General features: G+C 44.7%; 1 protein-coding gene across 12 annotated transcripts in view; it reads right to left on the bottom strand.

Moving 5' to 3' along the window:
- The window catches only part of LOC147018349 (F-box/WD repeat-containing protein 9-like), a 99,001-nt gene that overhangs the window by 25,211 nt on the left and 54,495 nt on the right, over positions 1-19,295 (bottom strand). For all 12 annotated transcript variants that reach the window (XR_015062344.1, XR_015062343.1, XM_085897930.1 and 9 more), the window contains exon 8: positions 15,169-15,279. Coding sequence is in view for 10 of the 12 variants with exons in the window: in XM_085897930.1 (XP_085754056.1) it covers positions 15,169-15,279 (111 nt within the window). In the remaining 2 variants the exon portion in view is untranslated. The remainder of the gene's footprint in view (positions 1-15,168; positions 15,280-19,295) is intronic.

Below are 19,295 nucleotides of genomic sequence, written 5' to 3' on the forward strand. Positions count from 1 at the left end.
GGGGGTTTACCCCTACCTGGAAGGATAGCCAAACAGTTCTCCCTTGGAGGCTTACAGCCGAGATTCTCGGAGATTATGGCAGATGCGGGAAGGAATGGAGGGAGCAGATGGAAGCACAACACCGGGAGTTTCAACTTGAATTTAACAAATAGACAGCAAGGACGGAGCAGATGGAAGCACAACACCGGGGGTTTCAACTTGAATTCAACAAATAGACAACACCAGCAACTTGAATTTAATGAAAATAAATCAAATATTTACAATGGTAACAATTCAAAATGATTTTATAATGAAACGGAACATGAGGTAAAACTAAATCTAATTTTGATATGCCACCACACAGACAAAACAAGGAAAAATCCCTCCTGTATCCCAGCACTTATCGGTGTGCCCAGGGATGAGTTTCGGAAGATTGAAGGTCACCAGTCCGCTTCGTCACTGCATGGGAAAACGCGCCGAAAATGGAAAACGTACAGGAGGCAATTCGGGCAGCGATACTCAACACCAGGGCTCAAAAACCGCCATGCAGCTTCTTTCAGCAAGAGCGCTTGCGGACTCCGCTGCTCTGCAAAATGACGCCATCTCTTTCCCCGATGGCACAATACGGAGCTTTGAGGCTGGTCTCATACAACCCAGCCAACAGTCAATGGCCAGTGTTTTTCTCACCCACACGAACCAAATCACCTCCACACAAACACAAGCATCATGCAGTCTTCTTCACTGTGTCGAGGGAAAGCCAGCCGTAATGCCCTTCTCTTCCAACTGCCATCTCTGCCTCCTCGCTTCCTTTCCATCCTCCTTCGGGTCCCGCTCTGAACCAAACACCCTCCTTCTTGTCACCCAACACGAAACTCTCTGCCTAACCTCACTCTCCTCCACTCTCTGACGTTATGCCCATCAATCATCCACTCCGGGACGTGGTTTGCTAGTTGTCACCCCTGGAGGCAGGGTTTTTGCCTGCTCGGACGTGTGGCTCGGTTGTCGTTGTTTTAAGGATGTGATCCCTTTTTTCGCCTGTCTTGAAATGTAAAACAAAGGAAAAGGTCACAGGCGGGCAATCACATACTGGGGGAAATTATCCTTAAACCCTACCTAATTTAACACAGCACCACCCCCCGTGTGGTGACGAGTCACACTTAAGCTCACACTTTCCCTACATACTTTACATTGAGATGTCTCTGACACATCCACAGACCAAGCTATTCTTTACAATACAATCCTACCTTTCCGTGGAAATTACTCCATCCACCCCCCACAACCGATATATATATATATATATATATATATATATATATATATATATATATATATATATATATATACATAAATATACATAAATATACAAAGACACACACACACCTCTCTCTCTGGATTTGTTCCTTATACACAGCCACATATTTTAAGTTACAAACTCCAAACTAAGGGTACAAATGCAACGTTGTGTGGGAGGTAACATAGGCTATGTGGCCACAGCCTCGTGTGGGGAAGGCGGAGAGGAGGAGGAGGAGGCATAAACTATCAATGTAAATGTGTACTGTGTAGTGCCACCTCGTGATGGTGGCAGAGGGTATGACAATAACCTTTTTTACCTGGGCATTACTGAGGTTAAAACGCTCTTCGCATGGGTAAATTTGTCATCCTTCCCTTCCCTTCCCTTCCCCTCCCCCGAAAAACACAGGTGCCTGTCAAAGCCTGTCATCATGTGTGAGACATTTCTAACAGGAAGGGCTATCAGGACGAACGGGGCGCAAAGGTGGGTGGGGGGAGGGGGGGAGCAGGATGTGAAGATGGGGAAGGGGTGGAGGTAGGGTTGGAGGGGGGAGGGGATTAAAGCACTTAATGCATGGGTAGATTTGTCTTCCTTTCCTTCTCCTTCTCGCCCAAAGCCAGGGATGTATGGGTGGAGTGAGAGAGGGGAGGTGGAAGCTACAAGCTCTGAAGTGAGGGCATTGATACAACTTTGTGAGGGAAGTAACATAGAATATGTGCCCACGGTCTCAGAGGCTGTTTTGAGTCCGCAAAGTGACAAATACAGCAATTTTTGGCAAACAGGACGACTAAGCGACGTGTAGGCTCTGTTGGTGAATTATAAAGGCAGGTAATTGTAAAGGGGATAATAAAGGGACAAGCCGGTAGGCAACGAGGGATTCGCGAGGATCAAAGCGCTGGATACGATGCTTTTCATTCTGACTGATCCACCGACGAAGATTCATTGCCAAGACTTATTGGTTCACATACAATTGTTCCTCTGCCTGGCAAGATTTTTCCTATTGCGTATTTTGCCAACTGGCACTCCTCATAAAAAATAACGGTAAATAGACACCCTATTTTTGAAGGACTACCATTTGAAAAATAATCGGTTTGCTGGTTTGTGCTGTGGAGCCTCACATTGCAGACACACACACACACACACACACACACACACACACACACACACACACACACACACACACACACACACACACACACACACACACACACACACACACACACACACACGACAATAGGGATATCAAGCATATACAGCGAATCCAATTATTGTCAGGTCAGGCCAGAATAGATCTGTTACTTGTTACAGGTACCATATCAACCTGAACTAAACTCATTCATGGACAGGTTGTCGAGGACTAAACCATCTCCCATAGGTTTCCTGGTGAGGAGGGTGTATGGATATGTACACCCAGCAGGAAAAAACAAAATGTGTCAAAGGGCGTAGGGGCTTCTTGTGAGCAAACGGCCATCCATATCTCGTGCCCTGTTGTGTCTGTGGATGCCCTCTTGCAGTTGGGTTACTTTTTTGAGGAGGTTGGTGGCAGGATTTGCACACCGGCCACCGTAAAACACCTCATTCCGCAAAACCCACAAATGAAAAAGAGAATCAGTCATAGACTGGTACTTACAAAATCGTCAACTTGACCTCTGACCTTGTCTAATAAAAGCTGTCTCTTGAGAATGTAGCGAAGCAAACCAGAAGTTTCTACGATGATTGTGTACAAAACCATCAAAAATCGAATGTTTGACCTCACTGTGACCTTGACCTTTGACCGATTTTGACCAAAATCTAATCAGCGCTAGCCATCACCCTCCTGAGTCACGTGGTGTAATTTGACATTGGTAGCTTCTTCCATTCTCGAGTAATAACTCTTTTTTGGATGTTTGACCTCACTGTGACCTTGACCTATGACCGATTTTGACTAAACTCAAATCAGTGCTAGCCATCACCCTCCTGAATCACGTGGTGTAATTTGACATTGGTAGCTTCTTCCATTCTCGAGTAATAACTCTTTTTTGGATGTTTGACCTCACTGTGACCTTGACCTATGACCGATTTTGACCAAAATCTAATCAGCGCTAGCCATCAACCTCCTGAATCACATGGTGTAATTTGACATTGGTAGCTTCTTCCATTCTCGACTTATCGTGCCGACAAACAAACAAACACACACACAAACAGAGGACCGAAGTCATCAATATACTTACGAAATCTTGAGATTTCATAAGAAACAAGCAGTCATACACTGGTACGAACGAAATCATCAACTTGACCTCTGATCTTGTCTAATAAAAGCTGTCTCGAGAGAAGGTTGCAACACAAACCAGAAGTTTCTACGATGATTCTGCACCAAACCATCAAAAATCAAATGTTTGACCTCACTGTGACCTTGACCTTTGACTGATTTTGACCAAAATCTAAACAGCCCAAGCGATCACCCTCCTGAATCATGTGGTGTAATTTGACATTGGTAGCTTCTTCCGTTCTCGAGTTATAACTTTTTTTTGGATGTTTGACCTCACTGTGACCTTGACCTTGACCGATTTTGACCAAAATCTAATCAGCCCAACCCATCACCCTCCTGAATCACGTGGTGTAATTTGACATTGGTAGCTTCTTCTGTTCTCGAGTTACGTGCCTACAAACAAACAAACAGAAACGGAAGTCATCAATAAACTTACAAAATCTTTAGATTTCATCAGTAACAAGCAGTCATAGACTGGTACTTACGAAATCATCAACTTGACCTCTGACCTTGTCTAATAAAAGCTGTCTCGAGAGAAGGTAGCGACGCAAACCAGAGGTTTATTCGATGAATCCATACCAAACCATCAAAAATCGTAACGTCGACCGAAGCAAAAATCTCCATTTCTCCACGCAATTATTTAATATTATTTTATCAGTCACAAAACCATAATATTCGGCCATCCTCCAACAATCTTCACATAATCCGATGGCTCAGCGAGTCAGGCATGCGACGATAACCTTTATTTAGATAAAAAAATGACTTTTAAACACCATCTTTATCGAAAACACCGTCAGCGCGCACACGCAAAACCTGAACGTGACTCAACGACGCGTCTGCTCGAGCGCACTGCATCATGGGACGACCCGTGACGCGTCGAGTGAAATATTTTTTATACAATCTTAAAACGTCTCCAAAACATCCGATTTTTACCAGAATTACGACAACCGAGTTTTAAGCGTCCTAAGCGATCGCAAAAACCGAAGACAAAATTAAAATCGAAGTTAAAACGAACTCGTAACGTCAAGCGAAGCAAAAATACTCCATTTCTCCACATGAATTTACGGATTTATGTTTGACCTCACTGTGACCTTGACCTTTGACCGATTTTGACCAAAATCTAATCAGCACTAGCCATCACCTTCCTGAATCACGTGGTGTAATTTGACATTAGTAGCTTCTTCCTTTCTCGATTTATCGTGCCTACAAACAAACAAACAAGCAGTCATAGACTGGTACTTACGAAATCGTCAACTTGACCTCTGACCCTGTCCAATAAAAGCTGTCTCTTGAGAAGGTAGCGACGCAAACCAGAAGTTTCTACGATGATTCTGCACCAAACCATCAAAAATCGAATGTTTTGGATGTTTGACCTCAATGTGACCTTGACCTTTGACCGATTTTGACCAAAATCTAATCAGCACTAGCCATCACCCTCCTGAATCACGTGGTGTAATTTGACATTGGTAGCTTCTTCCGTTCTCGAGTTATCTGCACAAACCATCAAAAATCGGATATTTGACCTCACTGTGACCTTGACCTTTGACTGATTTCGACCAAAATCTAATCAGCACTAGCCATCACCTTCCTGAATCACGTGGTGTAATTTGACATTGGTAGCTTCTTCCATTCTCGAGCCTACAAACAAACACACAAACAAACACACAAGCAGTCATAGACTGGTACTTACGAAATCGTCAACTTGACCTCTGACCTTGTCAAATAAAAGCTGTCTCTGGAGAAGGTAGCGATGCAAACCAGAAGTTTATGCGATTATTCTGTACCAAACCATCAAAAATCGAATGTTTTGGATGTTTGAACTCACTGTGACCTTGACCTTTGACCAATTTTGACCAAAATCTCATCAGCACTTGACATCACGCTCCTGAATCACGTGGTGTAATTTGACATTGGAAGCTTCTTTCGTTCTCGAGTTCTCTTACCAAACCATCAAAAATCGAATATTTGACCTCACTGTGACCTTGACCTTTGACCGATTTTGACCAAAATCTAATCAGCGCGAGCCACCCTCCTGAATCACATGGTGTAATTTGACATTGGTAGCTTCTTCCATTCTCATTTTTTGGATGTTTGACCTCACTGTGACCTTGACCTTTGACCAATTTTGATCAAAATCTCATCAGCACTAGCCATCACCCTCCTGAATCACGTGCTCTAATTTGACATTGGTAGCTTCTTCCGTTCTCGAGTTATCTGTACCAAACCATCAAAAATCGAATATTTGACCTCACTGTGACTTTGACCTTTGACCGATTTTGATCAAAATCTAATCAGCACGAGCCATCACCCTCCTGAATCACGTGGTGGAATTTGACATTGGTAGCTTCTTCCGTTCTCGAGTTATCATGCCGACAAACAAACAAACAAACAAGCAGTCATAGACTGGTACTTACGAAATCGTCAACTTGACCTCTGACCTTGTCGAATAAAAGCTGTCTCAAGAGAAGGTAGCGACGCAAACCAGAAGTTTCTACGATGATTCTGTACCAAACCATCAAAAAAATCGAATGTTTTGGATGTTTGACCTCACTGTGACCTTGACCTTTGACTGATTTTGACCAAAATCTAATCAGCGCTCGCCATCACCCTTCTGAATCACGTGGTGTAATTTGACATGGTTGCTTCTTCCGTTCTCGAGTTATTTTTTGGATGTTTGACCTCACTGTGACCTTGACCTTTGACCGATTTTGACCAAAATCTAATCAGCACTAGCCATCACCCTCCTGAATCACGTTTTGTAATTTGACATTGGTAGCTTCTTCCGTTCTTGAGTTATCTGTACCAAACCATCAAAAATCGAATATTTGACCTCACTGTGACCTTGACCTTTGACCGATTTTGACCAAAATCTAATCAGCACTAGCCATCACCCTCCTAAATTACATGGTGTAATTTGACATTGGTAGCTTCTTCTGTTCTAGAGTTATCGTGCCTACAAACAAACAAACAAGCAGTCATAGACTGGTACTTACGAAATCGTCAACTTGACCTCTGACCCTCTCCAATAAAAGCTGTCTCTTGAGAAGGTAGCGACACAAACCAGAAGTTTCTACGATGATTCTGTACCAAACCATCAAAAATCGAATCTTTTGGATGTTTGAACTCACTGTGACCTTGACCTTTGACCAAAATCGAATCAGCACTAACCATCACCTTCCTGAATCACGTGGTGTAATTTGACATTGGTAGCTTCTTCCGTTCTAGAGTTATCTGTACCAAACCATCAAAAATCGAATATTTGACCTCACTGTGACCTTGACCTTTGACCGATTTTGACCAAAATCTAATCAGCACGAGCCATCACCCTCCTGAATTACGTGGTGTAATTTGACATTGGTAGCTTTTTCTGTTCTCGAATTATCGTGCCAACAAACAAACAAACAAACAAACAAACAAGCAGTGATAGACTGGTACTTACGAAATCGTCAACTTGACCTCTGACCTCGTCTAACAAAAGCTGTCTCGAGAGAAGGTAGCGATGCAAACCAGAAGTTTCTATGATGATTCTGTCCCAAACCATCAAAAATCGTAACGTCGACCGAAGCAAAAATCTCCATTTCTCCACGCAATTATATTATACCTTAACGTAACTCAACAATGCGTCTGCTCGAGCGCACTGCCTCATGGGACGACCCATGACGCGTCGAGTGAAATATTTTTTATACAATCTTAAAACGTCTCCAAAACATCCGATTTTTACCAGAATTTCGACAACCGAGTTTTAAGCGTCCGAAGCGATCGCAAAAACCGAAGACAAAATTAAAATCAAAGTTAAAACGTCCTCGTAACGTCGAGCGAAGTAAAAATCTCCATTTCTCCACACATTTATTTTATATTATTTTCTCAAAGTCACAAAACCGTAATATTCGGGCATCCACCAACAATCTTTACATAATCCAACGGCTTAGCGAGTCAGGCATGCGACGGTAACCTTTATTGGGATAAAAAATGACTTTTAAACACCATCTTTAGGCCAAAAAAAAAAAATGTTGCATTGGCGTAACCCGCCCGACCCTAAAAATTCTGCCGACGCTACGTTTTTTTTTTTGTTTTTTTGCTATCGAAAAATTTTTCCGACCCTATTTTATTGCTATTTTTGTTGTTTTGCTATCGTTTAAGTATCTTGTTGATTGCGATCGCGATCGTAAAAACCCGGAAGTGTTTCGGACAGAACCCGCCGACAAAAAGGGTGGTACTCGAGCCGGGGGAGATTTTGGGAGGGATTTATTAGGAAAAAAATAAAAAAAAAAATAAAAAAAAGATCCCGACCGACCTACCCTATTTTTCAGTGACCCGTTACGCCAATGCAACATTTTTTTTTTTTGGCCTTATCGAAAACACCGTCAGCGCACACACGGAAAACCTTAACGTGACTCAACGATGCGTCTGCTCGAGCGCACTGCATCATGGGACGACCCGTGACGCGTCGAGTGAAATATTTTTTATACAATCTTAAAACGTCTCCAAAACATCCGATTTTTACCAGAATTTCGACAACCGAGTTTTAAGCGTCCAAAGCGATCGCAAAAACCGAAGACAAAATTAAAATCGAAGTTAAAACGAACTCGTTACGTCGAGCGAAGCAAAAATACTCCATTTCTCCACGTGAATTTACGGAATTATGTTTGACCTCACTGTGACCTTGACCTTTGACCGATTTTGACCAAAATCTAATCAGCGCAAGCCATCACCCTCCTAAATCACGTGATGCACGTTGACATTGGTAGCTTCTTCCATTCTCGAGTTATAACTTTTTTTTGGATGTTTGACCTCACTGTGACCTTGACCTTTGACCGATTTTGACCAAAATCTAATCAGCACGAGCCATCACCCTCCTGAATCACCTGGTGCAATTTGACATTGGTAGCTTCTTCCGTTCGAGTTATCGTGCCTACAAACAAACACACAAACACACAAACAGAGGACGGAAGTCATCAAAGATTGCGTAAGTAAAAACTGAAAACCCACTCCGTGGGAGTACCTCTTGTGCCGCTGCCCTTTGCATGGCAGCGGATGACGGAATTGGGTCAAAGCCTTCGGGACCCCCATTCCTTGATGGGAAGAAAAGCACAAAGTATACTTCCTGGGTCAGATTACAGAGGTGTGTGGGAGAGAGGTGCTGAGGTGTCGTCCACCAGACGGCAGTCTCCTTGGGTTAGCCTGAGGTGGTCCCTTTGGGTGGGTGCTTGGAATGTCCTATCCCTAAGAGAGGATGATCACCTGTCTCTGTTATCATCCGAGCTCAAACATTTGGACATCGGTGTTGCAGCACTCTGAGGTTTTTTGACCGGATTGCGGCGCGATCATAGCGGGTGGTTAGACCTACTATTGGTCTGGTCGCTCTGATGGTTACCATGCCAAAAGAGTTGCTTTAGCTGTGTCCAATAAGCTGACTCCAATGATAATTGAGGTAACGCCTGTCAACGGGCGGATTATGAGACGAAGGATTCGTCACTCCTTGGGTGTCATTTTCCTGGTCTCTGCATATGCTCCGACTGAGGAGAGTGATCTCACCATGAAGGACGCATTCAATGCCACGCTCGAGTCTGTGGTCGATCAGTGCCCCAGGCGAGATACTCTTCTAGTCTTGGGGGATTTCAATGCATCGACTAGAACTGATAGGGATGGTTATGAGATGTGTGTTGGTCCCCATGGGTCTGGAACTGTGAATCAGAATAGCATCAAGTTCCATGACTTTGCAAGAAGTCCTGGAATTATGGTGGCTGGTTCATGGTTTCATCGCCCACAGGCTCATCGCTGGACTTGGTATTCCAACGTTGGTGGTGTGGCAAAGGAGATTGACCATGTGCTCATTAATGGTCACTGGAGGATGATCCAGAACTGCAGGGTTTACCAGAGTGCTCAGCTCCTCAATACCGCCATTAGGCTTGATGGAGCAACTCTGAAGGTGCAGCTAAAACCTGTGAGAATGGGCCCATCCCAGCCGAGGCTGGATGTTGGCAACCTCAAGGATGAGAGGGTAGCTGAGGAATTTGCGAGCAGGCTGACTGGGAATTTGGTGGGGGGGGGGGGTCTGGGTGCATTGGGGAATCCTGAAGAGTTGTGGAGTGCCTTCAAGACTACCATCCTTGATGTTGCCAGTGGATGTCTTGGAACTCACCGAAAGGCAAATAATAATTTAGTCTCTCAAGGGACACTGGATACCATTGACCAGAGTTACAGTACCAGGCTTAATGGCAGAGCTGAGCTGTTCAGGAAGTTGAGACATAAAACTGTACTGCTTTAAGGGTGGACAAGGAGGCACATGTGTGAGGAAACTGTGAGGGGGTAGAGCATGTCTGTGGTCAAGTGATTTTCATCCTGTTTACACAGGAATTTGTGTATTGCGTTCATCCAAGCCCATCCGTCGGTGTATTGTCGTTAGAGCGAAGGGTGGTGGGCTATACAAGGAAATACAAGGAAATCTAACAGGTGGAGGCCATTCAGCTGATCATGCCTACGCGAACACCGTACTAATTTATCTGCACAAGATCCAAGGAAGAACATGCATAATTTTTTTAATTTCCTTTTTTTCTTACCCTCAGGGGAGGGGGCATGGGCTTGTTTAAAAACACACATCAACCACACAACCCCCCCTTGACTCGACCCCCACCTTCAGCACTCCGTACAGATGCATACAATCACCCATCAATGCTCAAACTACCAAAAAGTCATATCAACATCCCCATAACTTCCAGGTACCTATCTAACTATAATTTAAACTTATATACTTTTTCTGCTGCCACTACCTTTCCAGAGATGCCATCCCATGAATTAATTAACTACTCTCCGAGTAAAAATCCCCTGCCTTGCTACCATCTTAACTCTCCTCTTCTTTACTCTCAGGCTAAGGCCCCTGGTCCTATCACTGTCAACTCTGTTGAATAATTCATCTGCACTTATTTTATCTATACCTTTCATTATCTTAAACATCTCCAACATATCTCCTCATAACCGCCTCCTTTCTACTGTATAAAGCCCTGTCTCCTTCAGCCGCTCCTCATAGCTGAGTCAAGTTAGGCCTGGAATCAATCTAGTTGATCTGCGGTGAACCCTCTCTACCACTTTTATGTCCTTCCGGAATTGTGGTGACCAAAACTGCACACAATATTCTAGATGTGGCCCTCACTAAATTCCTGTACAATGTAAACACCACCTCTTGATTTATAAATGATCCCCCTCCGAATACAACCTAAAACCCGATTTGCTTTTCCGATAGCTGCCTGGCACTGTGCTGCCTGCTTACCTCCCATATTTATTACCACCCCCAGATCCTTCTTCTGTGTGACATGCTCCAAAATTACCCCTTGTATCCTGTAATCTATTTTCATTGATCTTCCCCATCCCCAACACCTTACATACTCAGGCTAAATTCCATCTGCCAAACTTTTGCCCAATCTATGCAAGTATCAATACTTTCCTGAATCTGATCACTTTCCTTTGCTATCCACCTTACCTCCAAGCTTTGTGTCATCTACAAATTTGGAAAGCTTACTCTTCACCCCATTATCCAAATCGTTGACGAAAATGATGAATAGTAATGGTCCGAGTAATGATCCCTGAGGTACCCCGCAACTTACATCCTCCCAGCAAGACATCCTCCCACTCACAGCCACTCTTTGCTTCCTATTACTAAGCCAGTTTGTAATCCCATTAGCTACCTGACCAGCCACTCCACAAGCCCTCACTTTAGCTAACAACCTCCGATGTGGTGCCTTATCAAATGCCTTCTTAAAGTCTAAGTATACTATGTCCACTACCTTTCTCTCATCCACCCAATCAGACACTGCTTCATATAACTCCAAAAGATTTGTTAGACAGGAACTATATTTGGTAAACCCATGCTGACTACCTTTACTTAGTATGTATTTATTTAAATGGTTCCTCATCTGGTCCCTAATTAATGTCTCCAACACCTTTCTCCAACAGAAGTCAAACTATCAGGTCTATAGTTTCCCAATTATTCCCTGAATCCTTTCTTAAATAATGGTGTTACATTTGATACTCTCCGATCCTCCAGTGAACCATTGAAAATAACCATAAACATCTCCCTTACCTGCTCGGCCACCTCCATCAATACTCTCAGGTGCATATTATCTGGCCCCAAAGCCTTATCTTCTCTGAGATTACCGAGCTCTTCCTTTACTTCCTCCATTCCAACCTGGATCTTCTGTAAAAGCCCTTCCTCACCTCCTTGATAGATACTCTCAGCTATTGGCAATTCTCCTGACTGTTCTTGTGTAAAAGTTGAAGATAAATACCTGTTAAATAAGCCTGCCATCTCACTTTCCTCACAAACCACTCTCCCGGGGCTATTCCTCAATGGGCCCACACTGGTCCTAACCTGTTCTTTTCCCCTGATATACTTAAAGAAAGCCTTGCTGTTATGTTTAATATTCTTAGCCATGTCCTTCTCATACTCTCTTTTGGCTGGCAGAGTTATTTTCTTCACTTGCCTCTGTTTACTCTGATAGTGATATAAATCTAACTCCAGTCCTGTTATTTTAAATCCAATAAATGCCTTTTGCTTCTCCTTAATAGAGTTCCTTATCTCACTGCTCAACCACCCTGGTCTCTTTCTACTTCGTTTTATACCTCATTGGAAAGTACTTACTCTGCATTCTACACATTTGTTCCTTGAAGGTTTCCCATTTCTCTGATGCTGATCGTCCTGTTGTTAAAGTGGACCAATCTACATCACCCAATTCTCTCCTCATACCCTCAACGTTTGCCTTCCTGAAATCTAAACAGCCTTACCCTCCTATCCTGAACTCGAACCCATAAAATAATCTTTGCACACACAATGTTATGGTCACTTGCTCCTAAATGCTCCACTACCTTCACCTCCTCCACCACATTGGGATCGCTACTTAAAAGGAGGTCTAACACTGCACTCCCCCTCCTGGGCTGATCTACAAACTGGGTTAAAAAGCAATCTTGGAATAAAACTAGGAAATCCTCATCTGCTCTGCCCTTTTCCTGTTCCTGAACCCAATCTATCCCTGGCAAGTTAAAATTCCCCATCATCAATACTCTTCCCTTACCACATGCCCTTTTGAATACTTCATGTACTCCTCCTGCCTCCTCTTCCTTCACACCTGGACCAGAGCCTTAGAAAAGCATCCTACCAGTATCTTACTGTTTATTCAATCTCTAATCTCTTCCCATACAGAATGCTCAACATTTATTCCTTCCTTAACGTCACCCCTTCTCTTGATGCATTGCTGTCCTTTACCCAGATTGCTACTCCTCCTCCAATTCTCGCTTTCTTATCATACCGATACACCTTGTAGCCTTCTAATCACATCCTCCAGTTACTCTCCTCCTCAAACACCGATACATCTTCTAATCATGTCCTCCAGTTACTCTACACCTCAAACGATGTCTCACTCACTGCAACAATATCGTACTCCTTGCTATCCACTTTCGCTTCAAGGTCTTCCATCTTATTATTTAAACTTCTGGCATTGGTATAGAATATATTTAACTTTTACCTTCCTGAAATTCTATTTTCTTGCCTGGCCTTACGAATCACAATTACTTCATCCGTTCCTTGCTTAATACCTTCTCCACCCTCCACTGACATAAAAAAAATCTTGAATTCCTTCAATTCCCACTGCACACCTTGCTGCCCCCTTTCTGTTTAACATACGGCCATCATTCCAGAAACACTCCCTTTGTCCCCTAAATGATTCCCACTGCTTCTTAAATATAAAATCTTCATCCCAACACCATTTTTCCAGTCATTGGTTGACGTCTATTGCTCTGCTCATAATTTTGATAGTTTCCTAATCTTGGGAGAATCCCAGAAAACATGACCTCGCAACCCTTTGCTTTCAGCCGCTTACCCAATATCGTGTATCTATTTTTCAAAACCTCTGAGTAAACTTTCCCTATATCATTCGGACCGAGGTGTACCACAACCAACTTCTTCCTGCCATGACCCGATACAATATCGTTTTCCCTTCCTTCAATGTCCCTAACTCCTGCTCCTTCAAAACTGCACAGAATTCTATGTTTATGATTCTTCCTGCAGAATGAAGAATCTACATATTTAATTGTCTCAGCACCCACAAAAACTGTCTCCAATATCTCATTTACACCAATTTCTGTTGCTGCACCAACACCACTACCTGCACCCAGTACACCTCGACCATGGCTTTTGACAGAGGAGACCGAAGTGAAGGCCCGCTGGGCCAGTTACTTTGAGTGGCTGTACTAGGCTGACCCACCAGGTGTTGAGTTTGATGTCAGGGGTGTCACTATCCCTTTTGCTGACCCACCAATCGACTGTGATCCACCTTCGTTTGTGGAAACACAGGCTGCGGTGAACGGGTTGAAATAGGGTAAAGCTCCTGGGATCTGCGGCATCCACACTGATCTTCTCAAGACTGGTGAAAATGCTGTACTCATGTCCTTGCATGCAGTTCTATGCTTTGCCTGGAACACAGGCATCATCCAAACTGACAAGAGGAGGGGCCTTGTTGTCCCTCTCCAGAAAGGGAAAGGTGATCACCACGATTGCAATAACTACCGAAAGGTCTTCGCTCCGATAATTCTTGAGAGGGTTTGCCACCATCTGCTTGAGCACCAGCACCCAGAGCACTCAGGCTTCACAACAAAGAGGTCAATGATTGACCTTTCTCTTCGGGTCAACACCAAATGCAGACGGGGGTTGTTTCGGTAGGGGCTGCTTGCAGCCATTGTTGATTTCTGCAGTGTTCCAATCAGTGCATCGGGATGTCCTCTGGAGGATTCTTGGTCTTCGTGGGGTGCCACCAAAACTCATCAATTTGATGTTTGAACTATACTCTGGAACTGAGAGTGCTGTGAGATGTGGTGATACCATCTCTGACATATTTCCACTTGTTACTGAAGTTCATCAGGGGTGTGTACTTCATCAGGGGAGTTCATCATCAAAAAACAAAAGTCCAAGACTTCAGGTCCTTGGTACTTAGTCGTCCTCTATGAATGTGTGACTCGGACTCTGACCAGGGATCGGAGATGGAAACTTAATTCCTTCGGTACTAGATCTCTTCGGAGAATCCTTGGCTATCACTGGTCAGACTTTGTATCTGACCAGCATTTGCTGAGATGCTCAAATGATTTTTTTTTTTACCTGTCGGGTCCATGAGCCTCAGTTGCAGCTGTCTGGACATGTGCCTCGTTTTCAGACGCTGATCCTGCTCACCAGATTCTCTCAGCGAGGGAGCCTCATGAGTGGAGGAGGCCAACGGGCCGACCACATGCCTCGTGGTTTCAGCAGGTTGATCAGCATCTCAAGGAGATGGGGATGGACTGGGCATCTGCCTGGGGATGGCCAGATAGGGGCCCATGGAGTACTGACGGAAAGTGAAAACAGTGACCCACTGCTCCAGCACATGCTCCCTTACCTGACCTGACCTGAGATAACGAGTGTGTTGAGACATATTAGTTAAATTGTGGAGCACTTTCAACTGCTTCGAGTGCTTCATGCCAAATGTCATACCATCATGCCATGTGCGATTCCCACTCAGTGTTACATGTTGTCATGGGCCATACACATGCCAGTATCAATTATACCATAGTATATGCAGACAGAGGTAAATAAGTAATGCTAAAACAATGTAATTTCAAATTAAAAACACACCTTTGTTTCTGAAGCACCACCTTTGCAGGAAAACACTCGAATATTCCCCATTGTATCTCCAACCCACAAATCACCACTTAGGTGAGACATGGACAATACAATTGATGGCATCTGTAAAGAGAAAAATATGACCATTACACATTTAAATGGTTACATTGGATATATATATATATATAGGTTTTTTTTGCATGCAAAATTTAAGCTCAGGGAAGAACACACACACACACACACACACACACACACACACACACACACACACACACAGACACACACACACACACACACACACACACACACACACACACACACACACACACACACACACACACACACACACACGTTGTTTCGTATGCAGCCTGTGGCTGCTGGTTGCTCCATTTTTCTGTAAGTGCAGCTGTGCGGCTGATAAAGTGCCCCGTTACCAGTAATCATGTGCTCATTTTGCCCACCGAGGATGAAAGGCTAAGTAAACCCACCTCGTGTGATTTCAATGGCACAACAGGGGCTCAAACTCAAGACCCTACGATCTTAAGCCAGCTAAATTTACCATTAAGCCAACAGAAATTAGCAAGGGAATTTATGAACAGGAAAATCTGAGAGGGAGGAGGGAAGGAAGCAGTAACCTGCACGTATGAGGGTTGGGTTGGTGTAGTGAACACCACAAAGGCTTCAGCTGGAAGAGCTTTTTATTGCATAGACCAAATGTGATAAGAACAACTCATAACATAACACCACCAACAACAACGAATCATAACATCTTCCTTCTCAATCTTAAAAAGCTCACACTGGTGACTGAAAAAACGAAACTAAAAAGTGACTTATGAAGCGAGTGTATGCAGGAGACCAGATTGAAGGAGACAGGGCGAGGAGGATACAAAAGTTGCATGCGGGTGGGGATGGAAGGAGTGGGAATAATAGTATCGGAAGAGATCAGCAAGCAGGTAGCCAGAGTTGAAAGATGGGAAGGAAAGATAGTTCTGGCATTTATGGAGGTAAATGGTGTGTATTATATGTTGGTATATGGGCCTCAAACGGGAAGGACTGGGGTGGAGAAGCAGGAATTCAGGGATGCACTGGAGAGGATGATGGGAATGGTTGAGGTAGATGTGATGCTGTGCATTGTGGGGGACTTTAACGTGCATATGGTAGTAGCGGAGCCATGTGAAGAGCAATGTTTTGGTGAATTTGGTTGGGGAACGAGGAAAATAGATGGACAACAGCTGGTGGAATTGGTGGTGAAGAATGGGTTGGCCATAGCTAGTTCACTCTTTCAAAAGTGGGAAAGCCCCAAGATTACCTATAGGAGTGGACAACATAGAACAGAACTGGATTTGGTGGTGGTAAGAAAGCGACAGTGTGGAGGGTTAAAGATTGTAAGGCAGGGGTGGGAGAGCATACAACCATGCACCACAAGCATGTGGTGTTTGTGGTGCGGATGGAGAAAAGGAGAGAGGTTAAGAGCAGGGGTTGGAATATTATTAGGTGGGATAAGTGTATGGGGAATCGTCGTTGTGGAGTACAAGGAGAGGATGAGAGACATGTATGATAAACTTTGCGAAAAAGTAGTTTTGGAGGAGTGGAAGAAGTATGGAGAGGTATTTAGGGGAATTGCAGAAGTTTTGTGTGGAAGGACGTCAGGAAAGGGTGCATCGCATCAAGGGATAGACATCAGAAATGGTGGACGGAAGAGGTGGCGAAGGCAGTTGGTGAAAAGAAGGAGGTTTGGAAGAGGATGGAGAAGTAGAGTATGCAGGGTTGCGGCACCTGTATGGGCAGAAGAAAGCAGCAATGAGAGCTGGGGATAAGGCGAGGAATGATGTGGAATAGGAGATGTATAACAAGTTGGAAGAGGATGGTGGGAGAAAGATGATGTACAAATTGGCTCATGACAGGGATGGGGACGGCAAGGACATGATGGGGATGGTGGTTGTGACACAGAGAAGGGGGAAGTATTGAAGGTCAGGTCAGGTATGAGAGCATGCACTGGAGTAGCGCGTCACTGTGTCCACTTACTTCTTCAATGTAAAATCCCCCAGGTCGATGCCTGGCCCATCCCCATCTCCTTGAGATGATGATCAACCTGCTGTAACCACGAAGCACGTGGTCAGCCCATTGGCATCCTCCACTCACGAGGCTCCCTCGCTGAGAGAATCTGGTGAGCAGGATCAGCATCTGGAAACGAGCTACATGTCCAAACAGCCGCAGCTGATGCTCACAGACTAAGCAGGTAACAAATCTCATTTGAGTCTCTCTCAGCAACCGCTCATTGGACACAAAGTCCGACCAGCGATAGCCAAGGAATGTCCGAAGAGATCTGGTACCAAAGGAATTAAGTCTCCATCACAGATCCCTGGTAGAGTCCAAGTCTCACATCCATAGCGCAACACTGGAAGCACCAAGGACCTGAAGACTCAGACTTTCGTCCTCCGCACAGGTACCGGCAGCACCACATCCCATGATCCAGTGAATCCATGACTCCCCAGGCCTGACCCAGATGTCTGTTCACCTCTGGCTGACCAGCCAGCACAGACTTGGATATCACTGCCGAGGTAAGTGAACCTCTCCGTGACTTCAACATCCTCGCCAAAAACAGTTCGACAGGATAGCAGCATCCAATGTCATTGAAAGCCTGGATCTTAGTTTTGACCCAGGAAACCCGTAATCCCAGTGGCTCCGACTCCTCATTCAGCACCTCGAGGGCCCCCAAAAGGATATCTCGAGTCTCTGCAAAGATGACTGCATCATCTGCGATATCAAGGTCAGAGACCTTGACATTCAGATCTTATTGGACACAGCTACAGCAACTTCTTGGGCATGGTAACCATAGGTGTAACCAATGGGAGGTGTAACCACCCGCCACAATTTCCCCGCAATCCGGTCTCCGAACCTTAGAGAGTGGTGCAATACCGATGTCCAAATGCTTGAGCTCAGCTGATAACAGAGACAGGTGATCATCCTCTATTAGGGATAGGACATTCCAGGCACCCACCCGAAGGGTGACCTCAGCTTAACCCAAGGAGACCGCCGTCTGGTGGACGACACCTCAGCACCACCCCGACACACACTTCCACAATCTGATCCGGGAAGGTTACCCCATAGTTTCCCTCCTATCATCAAAGGTTGGGGGTCCTGAAGGCTTTGCCCCAATCCCGTAATGTGGTGAGCTGCCCTGCGAAGGGCAGCTGCACAGGAGGCACTCCCATGGAGTGGGTTTTCATATTTTTTTATGCTTTTAGAATGTTTTGCGGAATGAAGGGTTTTGCGGTGGCCGGAGTGCAAAATCCTGCCACCAACCTCCTCATAAAAAGTAACCCAACTGCAGGAGGACGTTCGCAAACACAGTTGGGCACGAGATTATGGATGGCCGTTGGCTCACAAGGAGCTCCTCCGTGCTCTGACAGGTTTTGTTCTTCATCTTGCTGGGTGTTCATATCATACACCCTCCTCACCAAGAAACTTGGTGGGGGAGACGGTTTAGTCGCCAACAACCCGACCATGGAACAGATCAATACAGGTTTACATGGTACCTGTAAGCAAACCACAGATCTAATCTGGCCTGACCTGACCTGACCTGACCTGACAAGGTGTGGGAAGGATATTTCAAAGAGTTGTTGAACCGGGAAGGAAGCAACAGCGAGCTGAAGCTACCATGTTACAGAGAGGGGAAAGGGTATTTGGTGAATATTACAGTGGAAGAAGGGCGGACGGCACTGAAGAGGATGAGCGCCAGGCATTGATGAGGTGTGTACAGAGATGATAATTAGAGTGGGAAAAGTCAGAGTCAGTAAGATGAAGAGGCAATTTAATGTATGTTTGAAAGAGGGTTCAATTACAGAGAATTGGAGGACACGGTTAATTGTACCAATATGGAAGGGGAAAGGAGATGTTCAAGATCTGGGGAAGTACAGGGCCATTACACTCCTTAATTATGTCATGAAGGTGCTGGAGAGGATTCTGGATGGGAGGACAAGGAAGAGTGTAGAGATGGAGATCAGAGAAGAGCAGCAACGGTTCAGAAAGGGTAGGCAGATGATGGTTGAGATGTTCGTGCTGAGACAGCTGGTGTAGAAGAGGTTGCAGGTACAAGCTGAGATGGCATTGGGATTTGTGGACCTAGAGAAGGCCCA

This window comes from Eptatretus burgeri, chromosome 10, assembly GCF_056783735.1.
Source record: "Eptatretus burgeri isolate ZD-2024b chromosome 10, Ebu_testis_v1, whole genome shotgun sequence".
In the NCBI taxonomy this organism is placed as follows: Eukaryota; Metazoa; Chordata; class Myxini; order Myxiniformes; family Myxinidae; genus Eptatretus; species Eptatretus burgeri.